Source organism: Rhinoderma darwinii, chromosome 2 (assembly GCF_050947455.1).
Source record: "Rhinoderma darwinii isolate aRhiDar2 chromosome 2, aRhiDar2.hap1, whole genome shotgun sequence".
Classification (NCBI taxonomy): domain Eukaryota; kingdom Metazoa; phylum Chordata; class Amphibia; order Anura; family Rhinodermatidae; genus Rhinoderma; species Rhinoderma darwinii.
In genome coordinates this window covers 221,489,939-221,509,119 of record NC_134688.1, presented here as the reverse complement: position 1 = coordinate 221,509,119, position 19,181 = coordinate 221,489,939, and the positions used below count along the sequence as shown (strand labels likewise).

At 38.4% G+C, this 19,181-nt stretch overlaps 1 protein-coding gene across 1 annotated transcript in view; it reads left to right on the top strand.

Moving 5' to 3' along the window:
* CASTOR2 (cytosolic arginine sensor for mTORC1 subunit 2) overlaps positions 1-18,580 on the top strand; it is a 223,915-nt gene extending 205,335 nt beyond the window's left edge. Inside the window, exons 7-9 of the mRNA XM_075852889.1 lie at positions 1,443-1,525; positions 4,128-4,222; positions 9,222-18,580. Of these exons, the coding sequence (XP_075709004.1) occupies positions 1,443-1,525; positions 4,128-4,222; positions 9,222-9,287 (244 nt within the window). The 3' untranslated portion in view covers positions 9,288-18,580. The remainder of the gene's footprint in view (positions 1-1,442; positions 1,526-4,127; positions 4,223-9,221) is intronic.
* Positions 18,581-19,181: the final 601 nt, after the last annotated feature.

Sequence of the window (19,181 nt, the reverse complement as noted above, 5' to 3'; positions counted from 1 at the left end):
ACAGGAATGCCAGCAACTCTGCAGGCATACTTAAAAATGCACCTATCATTCCAGGTGAATTTTCAGAATAAACCGCCATGTGTGTACTTTAGTAATAACAGTATTACCTGTATAATTTTTTTGCAGTTTTCCTTCTCTGCAGGCTCCATCTCTAATTGTCAGTTTCTCCTGAGCTCAGCACCAGAAGGGGCAGCCCCTAGCTGCTATGATGTTCTCCCATACTCAGGAGCACTGCACCCTGTCCCTGAGCGGACAATTCTGTGCCTGCTTCTAATGAACTAGCAGAGGGTCCTGATCAGTTTCCTGGGTGAGCTCCCCATGTTCTCCCAGCTTTTTAATACTGTGATCAATCATCTGATCCTCCAGACGACTGCACAATTTATTCCGTCCAGAAAACTGAAACCTTACGGAACGGAAACAAACGGAAGCCATTAGCAATGGAAGCATTACCATTGAAATCAATGGTAATGCTAACGGAAAGCTATGGATTCTGTTTGCCTTTCTATTGATGGGTTCCTCTGATGGAAAGGTCTGACGGAACCCATCAACGGAAACCTAATGCTGATGTGAACACACCACAATTCTTACTTAAACATGTGTTCAGCAGGCAAAATAGCTGTGCTCCAGAAGAAGATACATGTATATGTGTGTATGCAGCCAGGGCTTCTTGCCCCCTCCCTAAGGGTGTGTTGACATCAGCGTCACCCTTCCCTTAGACCTTTCCATCTGAGGAACCCATGAACGGAAAGGCAAACGGAAACCATAGCTTCCATTTGCATTACCATTGATTTCAATGGTAATACTTCCATTGCAAATGGTTTCCATTTGTTTCCGTTCTGTAAGGTTTCTGTCTTTTAGCGGAAACAATTGCGTAATCGACTGCGCTATTGTTTCCGCAACAAAAACGGAAAACTTAAGGAGTGGAAATAATTTGCAACGGAAGTATTACCATTGAAATCAATGGTAATGCAAATGGAAGCTATGGTTTCTGTTTGCCTTCTGTTCATGGGTTCATCCGACGGAAAGGTCTGACGGAACCCATGAACGGAAGGGTGATGCTGAGGTGAACAGGCCCTTACCCTTTCTTCTCCTGACAGTATCTCTGCAGCTCTGCTCTGTGCAATATGATCCCATAAGAAAACTGAAAGCCCCCACACTTTTATAGTTGATATAAGAAGATATATATTACAAAGTTTATTTTTCGTTGCATACACTATTGATTTCTGAAGAAAAATAACAATTTAAATATGGATATGCTTTTAGTGAAACTTTGGGGCCACGCAGAACTCCATAACTAAGGCCCAAAGCTGAACTTTCTGTCTTTGCCTGGAAAATAACTGTCGATTTCACTAGAAATTGTCATTGTTTAATTTATTATTTATTCATCAGGATTTTATTTTAGATCTTTGTCTATCTTAATAATTTTTCATGTTTATGTCTAGGTTTCCTAATAATTTGCTGTTTACAAGTGCGTCAGGCGAGCTTTGGAAGATGGTTCGTATTGGCGGACAACCTCTAGGTTTCGGTATGTCCAATAAATAATTCTATAAGTAAACTGTATTGAAGAGCCATGTGCAGGCATTTATTTACAAAGAATGATACATGCTCCAACAGCAATGTGAGAAATGGGAAGGATCAGATTATTCCAAACAGAGCAAACTCTGCCACACCTCTGGAGCACAGTGCAGTTGTGGTACCATGGACGAGTTCATGGCTACCTTAATCAACAGTTATGCTGTGCAATAGTACCAGCCTAACATGGGCCAATTATCGGGCAAATGCTCATTTATAGAACGCTCATTGCGATCAGCAGATGACCGAGAAAACGCTCGTTCATCTGCTGATCTTATCGTTTTAAAAATGAAAACTATTACCGTTGTTGGCAGCAAACAGGGAGATGTGCTGCCGACATGATAGAAATGTATGGGGACGAGCGATCGGAGTAACGATCCATACTACCTCCTTGGGAAAGGAGCAAACCAGCGCCAATCAATGAACTGTCTCGTTTACATGATCCAGGATGGGCCGTGTAATAGGACCTTTAGTTGAGTCCACACGCTGTGAACTTTTTCCAATTCAAAGCAAATTGGCAAATAAATCTGCATGTGTTACCTGCTTATTTTGATGCCGATTTTGGTGCGGGTTTCACCCTATGCATTGCAAAGGGTGAAATCTGCAGTCAAATTTAGCAACAGAATTGACATGCTGTGGAAATTTTCCGCATGCCCTCAATTAAGTGGAGATTTTATCTGCTAAATGTGAATGGGGTTTCTAAAACCTCATCCACATGTATTGTACTGTAAATTTTTAGTCCGGAATCACCTCTGTTATTCCTTACCCTATGTTAATAATGCAATGTGGACTTCCCAGGGTGCATTAAATCAAGAATATTATTCAGGGGTCTCGCTCCCTCTATCAGGATTCCCTATTCACTATGGAGTCTCTGTTGTAAAGCTTCTAGTCATTAAAATAAAATCTGTATAGCAAAGCTGTATAGCTCCATGCTAAATACAAAACACTGGGACAGAGCCAGCTTTCTTGACTTTTTTCCACACACAGATACTGGCTGGACCGATCAGTGTCTGTACTCTGCAAATAAGACACCTAAGAGTAAAACATAATAAACTAATGTTATGAAATGGGGGAAGCCCAGTTTTATACCATTTTTACATATAATGACAGGTACACTTTAACCCGTTAGTGACCGGCCCATCGTGTTTCTACATCGGTCACTAACGGGCCTTATTCCGATGCCATAGACTTTTTACGTCGCGGCATCGGAATAAGTAAACAGAGCAGGGAGCTGTCAAATCTCCCTGCTCTCGGCTGCTAGAGGCAGCTGAGGGCTGGGGGCGTCCCTGCTCTGCCGTGTGAGATCGATATTAGTATCGATCTCACACGTTTAACCCCTCAGATGCGGTGCTCAATAGCGAGCACCGCATCTGAGTGGTTTTGGAGAGAGGGAGGGAGCTCCCTCTCTCTCCCACCGACACCCGGTGATACGATCGCCAAGTGTCTGTGTCTGTAATGGCAGCCGGGGGTCTAATAAAGGCCCCCAGGTCTGCCTGGAGTGAATGCCTTCTAGATCATGCCGCAGGCATGACCTAGCAGATGCCTGTCCGTGTTAAACGGACAGGCAGTAATACACTGCAATACAAAAGTATTGCAGTGTATTATAAATGCGATCGCAGAATCGCATATTATAGTCCCCTAATGGGACTAGTAAAAAAGTGAAAAAAAAGTTTAATAAAGTTAATTAAAAAAAAAATGTGAAAAAAAATGAAAACCCCAGCTTTTCCCCTTACAAACTGCTTTACTATTAAAAAAACAAAATAAAGATAAAAAGTTACACATATTTGGTATCGCCGCGTCCGTAACAACCCCGACTATAAATCTATTACATTATTTAACCCGCACGGTGAACGCCGTAAAAAAATTAATAAAAAACTATGGAAAAATTGCTGTTTTCTGTGAACACTGACTTTAAAAAAATTTAATAAAAAGTGATCAAAAAGTCGCATCTACTCCAAAATGGTACCAATAAAAACTACAAGTCGTCCCGCAAAAAAAAAGCCCTCATACGACCGCATCGCCGAAAAAATAAAAACATTACGGCTCTTCAAATATGGAGACACAAAAACAAATAATTTTGAAAAAAAAGTTTTTACTGTGTAAAAGTAGTAAAACATACAAAAACTATACAAATTTGGTATCATTGCAATCGTAACAACCCGCTGAATAAAGTTATTGTGTTATTTATACCACACGGTAAACGGCGTAGATTTAGGACGCAAAAAAGAGTGGCGAAATTTCAGATTTTTTTCTATTCCCCCCCCCCAAAAAAAGTTAATTAAAAGTTAATCAATAAATAATATGTACCTAAAAATGGTGCTATTAAAAAGTGCAACTTGTCCCGCAAAAAACAAGACCTTATACAGCTATGTCGACGCAAAAATAAGAAGGTTATAGCTCTTGGAATGCGACGATTGAAAAACGTAAAAAATAGTTTGGTCATTAAGGTCCAAAATAGGCCGGTCATTAAGGGGTTAAAGTCTGCCCTAACATAAAAAAAACAACAAGAATTCTATGTATCATCCAAACACTTTAACTTCTTCTTCTTGTTTCAGATGAATGCGGGATTGTTGCCCAAATCTCAGAACCTTTAGCTGCTGCGGACATCCCAGCATATTATATCAGTACCTTTAAGTTTGATCATGCACTGGTAAGTTTATTTCACTGCTTATGTTATGTTAATTGATAAAATGAATTACAATAAAATGAACTATTACATTTTAAATGGTAAGGGAAATTTCTTCTGGTTTTAAAGGCGTTGTTTCATGAAGACAACCAACTTTTAGATTGACGGCGTTCAGAAGTGCGCAGCGATCAGCTGTTTGCACTGAGGGAAGCTGCGGCCAGCCATACACCATACGTTTCCCCTGCAGGGGAATAGTAGTATTACATACTTGTTTTTCTGGCAAGAGAGACATTCTTTGTTAGCGTCTCTCCACTTTGGCTAATAGAGGGGGGTCCAGAGAGTGGGACATCCAGATGGCCTTATAGAGCTTATGGAAAGGGATTGTCTCGATGAGACAACACCTTTATTTATTAAACTTAATTTTGCGTTAGTTTTCGTAGCATTAAATTGTAGATACAATTTCACAAAAGTAAAATAAGCTTTGAACAATACAGACTAGTATACTACCCTTTAGCATGGTCTAAGTTTAGGGCTCACTGATACGTACTAGTCTTTATATTGTAACTTCTAGTGAGGAGGTGACTATAGGATAACAGGAGACTAGTTCAAATCATCATGCCTACCAAGCAGTGTATCTCTACTCTGGTCATCTTTAGTTAGCGATACGACTGGTACATTTCCAATCCTTTGTACTAAGTGTAGATCAAATGCACAAAATGTTCCATAAAAAACTATTATAGACTGACTCATCGGCTGAATATATGGAACGCCACATTGACATGTGAAAGCTAATTGGCTTCGTTTGGATTCCGCACTTTAACAATTCATCTGGTTCATTACCTCCAGACCTATGATCAAAAAGCACATGATGAATACCGCCTTTACAGTTCAGGTGCCTGGTGAAGCGTTTATGTTCTGGGAGTAGAATTCTCAAAGATTTTCTAGACTATATAAATTGGTTGAATTCTATTATTTAATTATTGCTGACTGACGCATGTTATTTGTTAACCTGTACTGCCAATTAACTCTTTTAAATATTATGTGGCCGTAATATTGTAATATGCGTAATGAAGGTTCCTGCTGTGATTCAATAATATAGAGCTTGGACAGGTATTATATGTTTACAAACACATATTCTCATTCAGGAGCTTAGCAAGGGGCGCTGACATCATGTTCCACAGGGGGATTCCAGCAAGCGCCTCTGCTCGGGGCGCGGTATTTCACTACAAAGCCTGGATGGACAAGCATGCATACAAAGACAACGCAAACATTCCCCTCTTTAGTGTCTCCGAGCCTATTAATGCATAGAAAAATGTTTACTGTCCTTCTGAAGAAGGACTCCATAGTTACTTTTGACAGAGTCCTGCTATAGATGGGAGCCAAACAAATTAGAAAGCAGTCAGGACCCCAAATTAATACGCGCCTTTCAAGTCATAGGGTACTTTTGCATGGCCTGACGCGGGCCATGTAAACGAGCACCGATCAACAAGACAGCTCCTTGATCGGCCCTCGCTTGCTCCTTTTACAAGTAGCTAGTATGGGGAAGAGCTCTCGCTACTCCGATCGCTCATCCCCATACATTTCTATGATCTCGGCAGCACGCCTCCTTGTTTACACAGGGAGAGGTGCTGCCGACAACGATAATATTTTGGGCATTTAAAACTATACAATCAGCCGATAAACTAGCGTTTTCTCATTCATTGGCTGATTATTGCCTGGTTTACACAGGACAATTATCGGGAACGAGCGTTCTGTGAATTTTTGTTTTCCCGATAATTGGCTGGTGTAAAAGGGCCCTCAGTTTGGGAGAGATGAGGATCCACAAGGCACCTCTGATACCACTTATGTCCCAAATAATTAATTCTATTAGACAGCAAAAATCTATTGTGTCCATCTCATTTCCTTTGGATACGGGTCTGCCAGAACCCAAAGTTGAGTGAGTCTGAATTGAATAGTCCCTGCCACTAAAGTGTAAAGCACATGGACTTTGTTACAGTGAAAATGTGTTCTCTGAAGTTCTGAATCATGCATCTGAATCAAGCAGTATGAATAGTGCCATTTGTAATGTTTGGCGGAGGAGGGAGAATTGTGTGGGTTTTTGTCTTAGTTTGACCTCAGAATCTTATGCAAGTCATATAACTTCAGTGAACAATTACATTTTAGCGAAATGTGTGCTTACAACTCGTCAACATCAGTACCCAACCTTACAAAAGTGTTTGTGGCTGAATGCAAGCAAATCCCTGTTGCCATTCTCCAAAATATAGTTGAAATTCTTAACAGAAGAATGGAGAGTTTTGTTGCAGCAAGAAGGGACATTATTCATATTAATGGCCATGGTTTGGAAATTCATTTATTGGGTGCCTATAGACTTCTCACCATATTGCAGTGCTTCTCCCCCTGTCTGGTAACACATCACAGCTTACTATTGTAAGTACTATGTGGATATAGAAACTATAGAGTGATACTAATAGCTTGCAACGCAGTAGAGAGTATTATTACAACCAAGGAGGTTTCTATGCCCTACACTTGAAAGCCCCATATTGTGTTATTGAAATCTTTGACAATGAGATATTATTGCTCCTAGACATTTGAATAAAAACAGGAAATGCAGTTGAACTGGGTAGCTCGAGCAAGGAAGCAATTTTACAAACCAGTCTACTGCTGATGTTCGTCTATGGAGAGCGCAGGGTTGTACACTTCCTTGTATGTACTAGATAGAAATCGTTGCAGGTTCTGCTTGGAGCAAAACAAACCGCTGCATGTCTTGTGAATAATCTGTTACTTAAAGAGGACCTACCTGTCACCAGGTCCTGACATTTAATTTACATATATTACCTTGACCTCCCTCCCTCCCTGTTTCCAGCACCTTTTTTTTTTAGTTCTGCCCCTGAGTAATTGTGCTCTGTACTTTAGGTGCTCCATATGCTAATTCCCTGTAGTTAGCCAACGGGGCCTGAACTAGTCAATCGCCTGGGTGGAGCCATCTTCACATCTTCGGACACTGTCCAATCGGTGAAAGGCAGCTTATGACACGTGCCCAGCGTGATCTCACTGGGCAAGGCTGTTGCAGGGCTGTCTTTCTTCTCTTCCTTCTCTCTTTCTTTCATTTTCTTTCTTTCTTTCTTTCCTTCTCTTTCTTTCTTTTTAATTAATTCTTTCCATTTCTTTCATTCTTTCTCTTTCTTTATCTCTCTCTCGTTCGTTCGTTCGTTCGTTCTTTCTTTCTCTCTTTCTCTTTCTTTCTCTCTCTCTCGTTCTTTCTTTCTCTCTTTCTTTTTCTTTCTCTCCTTCTTTCTTTTTCTTTCTTTCTTTCTCTCTCTCTCTTTCTTTCTCTTTCTTTCTTTCTTTCTTTCTTTCTCTCTTTCTTTCTTTCTTTCTCTTTCTTTCTTTCTCTTTCTTTCTTTCTTTCTTTTTCTTTCTTTCTTTCTTTCTTTCTTTCTTTCTTTCTTTCTTTCTTTCTTTCTTTCTCCTTTCTTTCTTTCTCCTTCTTTCTTTCTTTCTCTCTCTTTCTCTCTCTTTCTCTCTTTCTTTCTCTCTTTCTTTCTCTCTTTCTTTCTTTCTTTCTTTCTTTCTTTCTCTCTTTCTTTCTTTCTCTCTTTCTTTCTCTTGTTTTTCTTTCTATTTCTTTCTCTTTCTTTCTTTCTCTTTCTTTTCTTTTTTCTTTTTATGGAAATCTATGAGCATATTAATTGATCGTGTCCATGTTATTTGTTCCTTCTCTCTCTCTCTAACTTTTTTTTCTCCCTTTCTCTTTCTTTCTCACCTTCTTTCTTGTCATGGAAATCTATGAGTGTACTAATTGATAGAGTCCATGTTATTCGTTACTGAGAATTGCAAGACAAATTGAGGAATTTGAAACATGTACGTAATGTGGCTATGTGTTATTTACAAGCGGAAAAATCCTTGACAATGAGGTTTTTATCACAATTGAATGTTACTTCAGCAAGTTTCTACCATTTGACCTAGAGCTCTTCTCTGCTTGGTATCCACTGATAAGTTGTCTTGAGCTGGCTATATGCATATTTGTTTCCCTATTTTTCAGAAAATCTTGTCATTCTCTTTTTTTTTTTTTTGTATTGCTCCAATGTTTTGACAAATAAATACATTGCCATTTAACATTAGGCCATGATTAGACAGTTACTTTTTTGAACAAAGAGGGCATTCTGAGGCTTTTTACCTGGCTTGTTTTTTTATGTTGAACTGTAAGGTCTAGAGGAGACTAGTGCAAATAAATATATATTTTTTAGACACACTGGAACATGAACAAGTGACATGATTGGTTATTTTCGGCAGCTCCTCCACTTCCCCTTTCCATTATTTTTTTATAAATACGTCATTATGATTAGTGCTGTCACTACTTCACTTCTCTGATCATTTAGCTTAGAGATCATATTATTAATGTAATATTTTCTTTTTTTCCATATGTGCTTTTATTGGGTTATTAGATCCTCAATCTAGAGCACAAGGCATCTACTACCAAAAAGGAATTGAAGGAAAAAAACAACATTTTATAAGATCATGTCAGCTATGAAATAGGGATTCTACAAATGGGCAATTAAGCTGTAGAATGTTTATGTTTTATACATAAAAAGTAACAAAATTTTGAATGGAAGTCCAAACGTTGTAGAAACAGAACCACTACCTAAGAAACAGGAAGTGTGGTGCACAGAGGTGGATGGAGTAAAACAGCCATGGTGGTCCTACCATGGCTGTTTTATACCATCCACATGTCCGTAACCCTAGGTAGTCTGGTGTGGGTAGTTTAATGTACACTAATTTGGTTGTGGAAGATTGACATTAATGTATTTATCTACAAAACCTTTCATTGGTCATTTGATTGTTCTTGTGGTGTGAAATGGACTAGACAGTGGACACTCCTTACAGATTACATTGAAGTTGTTTACATAGCTGTTTGCTGATCTCCTCCGCATTGATAATGAAAAGCTATTGATTGCTTTATTTATTCTCTTTTACGGGCATGTTAGGACAATAGAATTCTTCATATTCTGTTTGATCTTTACAGGTACCTGAAGAAAACATCAATGGTGTCATTAATGCTCTTCAAGTCAGCCAAGCAGAAAAGCATTAGAAGTCATCTGGCTGGTGTCTAGCTTCTTTTTATTATCTGTGCAGTATTTCGAAACAAGCAGAATCTCAAGAGGTGCCATGAAGGAAGAGAGACACTGAAATGGAGATGAACATGAAAATCTCCAGCGAGTTTTTGTTTCTTTTATTCACCTATGGTTTGTTTTATGTTAGTTTCCAAAGTGATCTGTATCGTTCCTACTAACTTGGTATGGAAAAAAAAAAGAGAAAAACTGAAAAAAAGTGGAAAAAAGTAAAAAAAAAAGAAAAAAAAAATCATTGCACAGTTGCAGTTAGTTATTACCGAGATGCAGTGAAGCTTTGGCTGTAGACATGTGATCTGCACCTTATAGAAGAGTGTGAAAATTTCATTCTGAAACGTCTTTGTGGAAAGTTTTACAAGCTTAAAATGAATGAACATCACGAAATGGTAAAAAATATTGCACTGTATTCATCTACGCTCCTTCACACAGCATCAGTCTTGCATAAAGATTGTAATGCCACAACTAGTACCACATATTGAATAGTCTTGCGCTTCTTATCCTTGCCCGTTCCTGAGAGCAATAGTTTGGAGGCTGCTCCTGCCTGGGACATGGACCGAAGTTTGTTGGGTAGAACCAATGGTTTCCAGCAGCTGATCTCACTGCAGATTCCATGTAAAGATAAAAGAGGGAGTGTTGGCAGCTTTGTATAGTTCTCTGCACCTTGACTCTGTGTTGACCCCCTTTTTATTTCTAGGCATGGTGAACTGTGTTATTGTGTGTTCTTGTTTTATAGCGATTCTTCTAGCCAAAAAAACACTTTTTGGAGGTGTTTTTAATCGGTGAACAATGTCCACCACAATCATGCAAATAACATCTTCTCTTTGGCCTTGCTTTCAAAGCCGCCTCAAAGGCAAAAAAAAGTGCTTCAATGTATACAAAAATGTCATCATAAGCTAGTGATTCATAAACTGATTTCATTTAATTAATGAGTGAAGAAAAGATAGAATCTGCTGCATGTCGAGAGTGGATCTTCACTCTTAGGGTTTGTTTTTTTTTTTTTGTCCTAAACCTTTATTGTTACTGTTACACTACAGAATATAGAATAACCCTTAAAATATTGTCAATTTTATCTTGTGTGGATTTCTACATCTAAGCTCTTATGCCATATAGGGAGCTACTGTACTAAAGATTGAGTTGTGATTGAATGCTGAACCGTGGTAGAACTTTAGATATTTCTGCGATATTATGGTAAATCAAATGTAAGTGTTTGAGTTTTTTCTACTTACATTATTTTCCATATAGTGTGTGATGTTTGCGAGAGTCAAGCCTAACCTCTCACCCGCAGGACGCAGACATTATTATTATTTCTTTTAACATGGGCTATTTGTAACTTTTAAGGTTACCAGTAACCTCCTACATTAAAAGTCAAAAGAGTTCAGCTACAAAATGGCTGCCTTTGTTAGGGGGGAGGCTATGGTACACTTTAGATATATGCACAATCCACCACATTGGCGTTGATCAGAAATTTGCACTTCACCTCTAGAAATATGACATATTTGTAGAACTATTTGTTTGCCATAATGCTTATCTCCTATTGAGGTTGAGCAAGTTAGGTCAAGGTTAAATGTGATAAACTTGATTCTTACTGTTAAATTTGACAATGCATTCAACTTCATCAATTTTAGTACATTGTTACTGTTCTTGGGCAAATTGCCCAGCTAAAATTGTAGACTGCACTAATTTGCCCTGCGTAGTTTTTTGAGGTTATGTAGTTTGTTTGTTTTTGTTTTTTTAATAATTGGAAGACACTAATAATCCCATGTTCATTGATTACGATGACTTTCTAAAATGAATAGACATTTCCTAGCAACCACCTAATTGTTGACTAGAGGCTTCAAATTCTCTTAAACCTTTACATATTCAGTATTCAGCCAATAATAATCCATATCAATTTATTAAAAAAATTGTGATTGGAATTTAAAATAATTCCATATGTAAGTCCTTCATCAGTAGAGTAACTAAGGGGGTCGCAGCGGTTGCAATTGTGAATGGGCCCCAAAGCCAGGTGTGTCCGCGGCCCCCCGCACCACATCAATAAAAAGTTACTATAGTAACTGGGGCCTATGTAATAAACTACACGGGCCCCTGTTACTATAGTAACTGACAGGACTTACCCTCCTCATCCTGGAGCGCAGCGGAGGTCTTGACGCAGCACATGACATCATGACGCTTTGCACAGTGCACAACATCCCGACCCTGGATGGAGTCAGGACCTCCCCTGCGGCTGATGAAGAGGTTAAGTTTAATATCACTGTCTGCTGAAGCTGATTGGCGGGAGTCCAAGGAGTCGGACCCTGACCTATCGGCTGTTATGAAGGGGCCGCAGCGCTCGTACGAGCGCTGCTTCCCCTTCATTCTGGTCACTTGCTCACACTGAATCTGTGTCAGCGATGCGAGCACTGCACCCCCTTCAAAACATCTGATTGGCGGGGGTCCCGGGATTTGGACCCCGACCCATCAGCTATTGATGGCCTATCGAGGATAGGCCATCAATGTTTAGGGACTGGACAACCCCTTTAAGCTTACCACATGATAGGCTTAGATACATGGCACATGTGTGATCCTGTCTGATGGGCCCTGTATCTAAGCCTACCACATGTATTACTAATGTTTTTTTTTTGTGTTTGTGTTACACAAACACACAAAAATAATTTGTAACTTGTAATTATTCTTACCTTTTCTGGGTCCAGCGCTGGAGCTGCAATATCAGCGAGCTGGGCCTATCTAATCCTATCGTGTGATGCTGTCTGCTGAGCCACTTTATCTAATCCTATCCATAGGTAGTGCTATAGATACATTCTCTCATATATATACACACATATATACATACACGCACACACATTTTTTTTGCAGAGGGTATATGTATTTGGGCTATTTCCTCTGACGTGTTAGGACCTTCGTGATGCCCCTGGCTGCTAGTGCTGCATTGTTGGGTCACTTAGGAGACCTAACGATGCAGCTGAAAGCTGCGGGGCGTCGGCCATGAGAAGTTTGGGGGGGGGGCGCGAAGAAGAACCTTTTGCATTGGGGCCCATGAGCCTTTAGCTACGCCTCTGTCCTTCACGTATGTAAATCGATAACCTTCCCAAGCATTCTCAATACAAACAGTAGTGGAAAGGCACCATCACATGACCATTCTTGCCAAGCACACAGAGACGCCATAATACAAGTAAACAAAAAGTAAAGTTTACCTTCTTGTAATTTTTTGGGGGTCTAAGGAATGGATTTGACTGGAAATTAATGGGATTTTAGTGTCTGAAATATTTTCGTTTTCAAGTTATTCATTTTTAAAAGAGATTATGGCCAGAACCATTGTAGAAAAAAATACCAATTATCTTTGGAATCTTCAAAAAATTAAGTAAGAGAACTGAGGCCATACAGCACCGTATTACAGAGTTTTTCTCCCATACAAGCAATTCTCCCCTAGAAGGCCTAAAAGAACTGTGGCAAGATTTTTTATACTGAACAAATTCTGCTATATTTATAGTTTCTTTATAACTATGGTAAAACTTCATCGGCGCGCAACAAGTCTTTTTGTACTAAGGCAAATGGATGTTTTTGTTTTAGGAGAGGGAGTGTAATCAGAATTTTTAGTGAATCTTGTCTGCATAACCATTCTGTTTGGCTACTTCAAATTTAGCCAACTTTACATAGTTCTGCAATGAGCACCGTAAGTCCCTGTTCACACGTCAGCATTTTCACGCCGATTCCAATGCGTTTTCAGCATCGGAATCGGCGTAAAAAACTGTTGTATAAATGGAAAACCGACCCATTGTTCATATAAGGCGGAATTTTCAGCGGGTGGAATTGCAATCCCCCTTGCTGAAAAAAATTAAAGAAGCGACATGTCACTCCTTGACGCACTTTTTGTGTCGATTACCATTGAATGGGGCTAATCTGTGTGCAGAAACGCGGTTGTTTGTACTGCAAAACCATGGCAGAAATCCGAGGTTCAGCCTTGGTTTTCTGACAGGGTTTCTCTGCCAATTTCATGTCTGATCTTTCCTCAGGAAAAATCTGTTGTGTGAACATAGCCTAACATTAAAGATATGATTATTCTACATTGAGTGCGCTGCGCTCTACTCAGACCTGCATTGTATATAGCTTAAGCCACTTTTTGGAAAAGTGCCTGCAGCACAAGTAGAACTGGAATTTGCTAAAACAACAGACTAGAAATTTGTTTGTTGCTTCCGTTAACTCTTTCTGCTACACTGTATGTGTCACTTTTTTGCACGGTTCCTAATATTGCACTTTTGTGTTTAGATATATGTTCGTACTTGAAACTTCTATTAGCAGATGTAGAGGGGAGATCAGACTTAAAAAAAACATTCATGCTATGGTCCTCTCAACATAAATGTTGGAATTTCTTTATCATTACTATTGCACAGAAGGGAATATTTTCAATACCTAGTGCAAAGGTTAAGCAGTGGTGTTGTCCTAGACAGCCAAATTTTCCTAAAAGTTCTTTCCTGGTGACACAAGGCACTATTTTTGAAAAGTCGTCATTTAATATGAAATAATATTGATCAGTAATCTGTAGTAACTAATGTCAGTAAGGATATTGATAGGGTTGTACAGGAAACTTTACGGGTGCTACGTAAACCCTGCCATTGTTTAAAGTTGTTTTGATCTGACGGATAAAGATGCAGCTCATCTGACAATCTGGGTCACGTTGTGACCGTGTAGTCAATCTGCATAGACTGCAATGAAGTGTTTTGGGGACAACAGTATCGCCCATAAGGCCTTAGTCTTTGAAGAATTGTACCGCAGTAGCTTACACACATGTTTCGTAAAGATAAATCATGGTTCAAATTGTCCTTATATATTTGTAAAAACTTGCCATAGTGTCTTTTTTTGTGTCACATGTTGGTTTAATATTCTTTAATGGAAGTTTTACAGAAACGCATAAATGTTAGCTTGCAATTTTGCTCACTTTTTTTTTCCCCAATACATCCTGTAAATGTTAAACTTTGGGAGTACCATTGTAAAGGACTTCTTTAAAACAAGTTGTATCGTGTAAAGGGGCCTTTATAACCTTAACATATAATTGGAAAGTTCCAGGAACTTCTTACAGCTGAATGTACTTGATATCTTTCCATTACAATGAAGAACATCAGGTTTAGTCTACCACAGACTGAAATGTCTTGGGATCTCAAAATAATTGTTTACTTATTGTAGCATAACTCAAGATGAATGAAGAATAGATAGCTTATATATGACATTTTTGGTTTGGGGGACTTTTTGAAACACAGGTTGCCCAACAGCTGTATCTTTAGTCCTGCTACTTGTGGTACATAAAATGTACCCATTAACAAACATTTTATTGAGTTGATTCAGTAAATATCACCCCAATTGTTTCAATTTATTGATGTTTATGAAAATCTAGTTTATTAGTTTACTATAATCCAGCGACTATGGATGTCCCCAGTTGCTAGTAAAATGACTTACTTATATTGACTCATACTTTATTCTATTTAGGTGATGGCTAAACTTCAAAAGCATTAGTAAATGCCTAACAAATATCTGTTCGGAATTGTTGATCCAGTTCACCGATGATAATAGTTAGCATAGAGCATGCCTTGAGAGAATTCATATATCGCCTGCGTTGCCTGTTCTATAATTCGCAACGTTTCACCATGGCTTATTTTCTTGCTCTGCCAAAGACTTGCTCTTAGAAAACATACGTAAGTGAGGAATTATTTCTAGTATGTTCACCAGCAAGTAGTGTATTCTCATATAGTGTTGCTGTCTTGAAGGACCATGAAACAAGGAATTACTTGAATTTGGCAGCAACCATTCTGAGCCTTAATGGAATGAAAACATTGATAGCTTTTATTTTTGTAAACATTGCGCTCAGGCCGTTTATTGATACAGAATGTGTGATGTGTGTTTCTTCCTTAAGGGTGATGCCTTTTTTATTCCATGTTAAACCCAAGAGGTAGGCCGTCAACTCTTAAGAGCTCCCCTCCCCCCAGCAGCAGTACTGGAGTTACTCATTGGACTAAGTGATGTGTCTCAGCCGAATCTCCAGACTGATTCTGAAGGTTATTTCATATCTAATTTGTAGAATATTTTATAAATTCAGTTCCTTATTTAAGTAATCATTGCTGTAATAGTTAAAGGGAAACTCCACCTAAGGCAAAAAATTCTGCTTTTGGTAAAGGTTGCAGTCGTTGCTAACCCACATTTTATGTTACCTGAGTTCCTTAGGGTCCTGATGCTCTGGTTGTCTGTTCCCTTAGGAAGCTACAAGGTTTTCCAATCTTCGCTATTCTCTCTGTTAAACATTGCGTGTTTTGTGAGGTACAGCAATGTCTTCAGGACTCCTAAAACAACTATCCAAAGATGAATTTTTAGCTCATGATGGAGTTTTCCTTAAAAACTATAAGAGATATGTGGCAGAATATTTTCGCATTGGAGCTTTCTGTATACAGTATAAATGTATACTGTAATGTTCATCCACTTTTATTTCAACACCTGAGTAAGGCGATTCGTGCTGGAGTGGGTGATTTTATCCGTAGTACTGGTATCAGAAACCCAGCTACTGACTTTTGACTATTTTGGATTTAGTTATTTGATATTCAGAAACGGTTTTCGAAGAATACTGTATCTGCATGTTGTAGCCTATCCGCATCAAATATTCAAGATGGTTTTGTAGTGTTTTTACTACTTTCTTAGACTTTCATAAAGCATGTTCTTCCAGGCTTTCCCTGAAGGTAACATTGTGACCGGGAAGCAACAAGAACAAGTTAGTGAAATGCTCAGGTTCTGGTCTAAAGGACTAGATGGCCCCATTAAACTCCACTTATTGGTTCCAGTTACATGGGCTTTATTCATGCTTCAAACAGTAGTTGGCATTGCGGTCAAACAGTTTCTATGATGTTTCACCCAGGAGAACCTTTGGTGTTAACCCCACATAGATATTACAATTGTATTTCTAGATTAAATAAAACATTTTGAAAGATTCCATGAAACCAGCGCACCCCTATACTCAAACCAAATATTCTACCCAAAACTGAAATTCGAGTGTTGGGTGGAGTTAATTTTTAAGTTGTTAATTAAAATCTGTAATTGATATTTCCAGTATTGTGCTAAAAACGATTTCCGAACTGGGAATTAAAGCCGTCCACACATAGATTAGATACAAAAGTGTTCATAAATAGGAGGCTGGAATCTGAGTTTATCATGACGTTAAAGTCGAGGTCATTTCACTCCTGAAGTTTATTTGCATGTGACTTATAAGACATTATGAGATAAAAGGCACTGGTCACATTTCTAACATAGCCATACTGTCCTAGATGCACAGTAAACACACATGGTCCATCTGATCAGCACTGAATTTTATATACGATGACTCGCACTATGTGAAAATACTGTATATGCAGTATTGAGATAAATTGAGGGATTTTCTTTCAACATTCTTCATAGGATCCGTTTTCATGTCCATTTAGTAAACTTTAAGACATATCTGACTGTGATGATAATTTACTATAACTACCAATGCTCTGGTTGTTTAAAAAGAAACAAAAAATCTGCTGAAAAAAATAACTCTTTCATATCTTATCTATTCAGGCTTATTTAATTACATGGTATAGAGGCAGAAATTAGATTTACTCCATAGCAACCAATAAAATTATACTTATTGTTTCATTTGCCCTTGACTATAGTGAAAGATCTTTACCATCTTAGATGAAAAATATTAGATGTTTTTCAAAAATGACAACAAATGGCGGTCAATGCCGCTCCTATTGGGGTTGTCAACCTGCTCCAGACTCATGACTGTCTTCTCTATCCTAATACTTATCTTTCTAGATTTGTAGAGGTTTTATGGAGGAAGATGTCTTGTAGCATAACTGGACAGATTTGCCATTCAGTATTGTGGGAAGAAGGAGTGAAAAATTTAGAAATGCCCTTTAAATCCCAACCTTCATCGTCTGAGCTGGAAATATGTATAAATCCGAAAAGCAGTTTATACAGTACAGTTTTTAGGTTGTGCTAATTGTTCTGCAAGAAATGACTTGGTTGATGAGGGTCCTCTTGTATGACAATCCATGTACACGTCTTTAGAATCGGTATGATGAGGTGAGGAAGAAGATAGAGACGGATTGAGGCGATATAATGTGGGGTCCCACCAGTCTATGACGAGCTCTATACGTCTTTTTATAGAGCCACAACAAATACTACCGAATTGCTGTATGTACTATGTCATTCAATTAGCCAGAATATGGACTTTCACAAGGATCCTCTAGTTTTATATATCTACATTTTCCTCTGTTGCGTGGCAGGAGGGTTTGTTGCAGCTTCACATCACGTATTCCTCTTATATCAGTGCAGATATGTTATAAATTGAAGGAAAAATGGACATTGTTTCAGTTACATTGCTTTGTGTCTGTGTTACTTTGTCCTTATTGTACATTTCCACCAGGGTCTTAATAATAATAAGTAATAAACATTAAATATTCTTCTGCGTTAAAGTGGATATGTCACCTGTGCATCGTAAGGGTTGCTGTGTTAATAAGCAATTTGAATGAATGCATCCAGGCAATGGAAGATTATGCCTTGGTTCAGCTACCATATATCTGTATAGTGACTATGTCCACAGGGATTTGTCCAAGATTTGAAAAAAAGTCTGCTTTTTAAAAAAAACAAAAAACAGCGCCATTATTGTCCATTGGCTGTATTTAGTATTGCAGGTCATTCAGTTGAATGCGGGTGAGCTGTAAACCCGACAGCCCATGGACAACAGTGGTGCTGTTTCTGGGGAAAAACAACAGACCCTTTTTTTGTAATCTTGTGCAACCCTTTTAAGTAGGCCTTGGGGGTTTGGAAGCCTATGCTGATGCTTTGCCAATATTTGTTATAAGAGGATAAACACGGATTTGTGAACTTTCCTGCTTGAAAATGTGGTGAGAAACAATCCATGTTAATTTATTTTGTTATTTCTTTCTGTACATTTCCAAATATTTTTCACACTCCAGTTTAAATTGTTACCTTTCAAAAAAAAACGATTATTGTTTGTGTTAATTTGCACAAGGCACAAGTCATCCAAAGAAAAGAAGTATTACTTTTATAATAAAAAAAGAAGCAAATCTTTTCTCATTACTTTGCTCATTCTCCTTAGTATTGGTGCCTTTCTCATACCTCTATTTTGAAATTGTGTTTTTATTGATAATTATACCCTTGGATTTAGTCTCATTGTGTAGGATTTGTGAATGAATAGATAAAAGCAAATTATTTTACTTTTATGCTTGAACAACCATATTTCTGTGTGCTGCGTTTTTATTTGTCACATTACATCTATTATTTGAGAAACACTTATTTTTATAATGTGAAAACCGTGTTTCCAAGCAAAGCACTTCTCAAGTTACAATGAGTGTAATGGTATCAGAACATGCTTGTCACACATAAGGATCTATGTATTTTGTAGGGGTTAGGGTATGTGCACACACAAAATAAAAAACGTCTCAAAATACGGAGCTGTTTTCAAGGGAAAACAGCTCCTGATTTTCAGATGTTTTTTAAGCCACTCGCGATTTTAGCTGCGTTTGTTACGGCCGTTTTTGGAGCTGTTTTTCTCGAGTCTATGAAAAACAGCTCCAAAAACGGCTGAAGAAGTGACATGCACTTCTTTTTCATGGTTGTTATTTTACCCAGCCGTTTTGAGAAACGGCCCGTCGGAACAGAACGCTGTTCTTCCCATTGAAATCAATGGGCAGATGTTTAAAGAACTTCTGCTTCTTATTTTTCAGCCGTTTTTCAGGACCTTTACGGCCCGAAAAACGGCCGAAAATAGCTCGTGTGAACATACCCTTACACTTGTTGACTGGAATTCAGCAGTTTAAGTAGGTTGCACT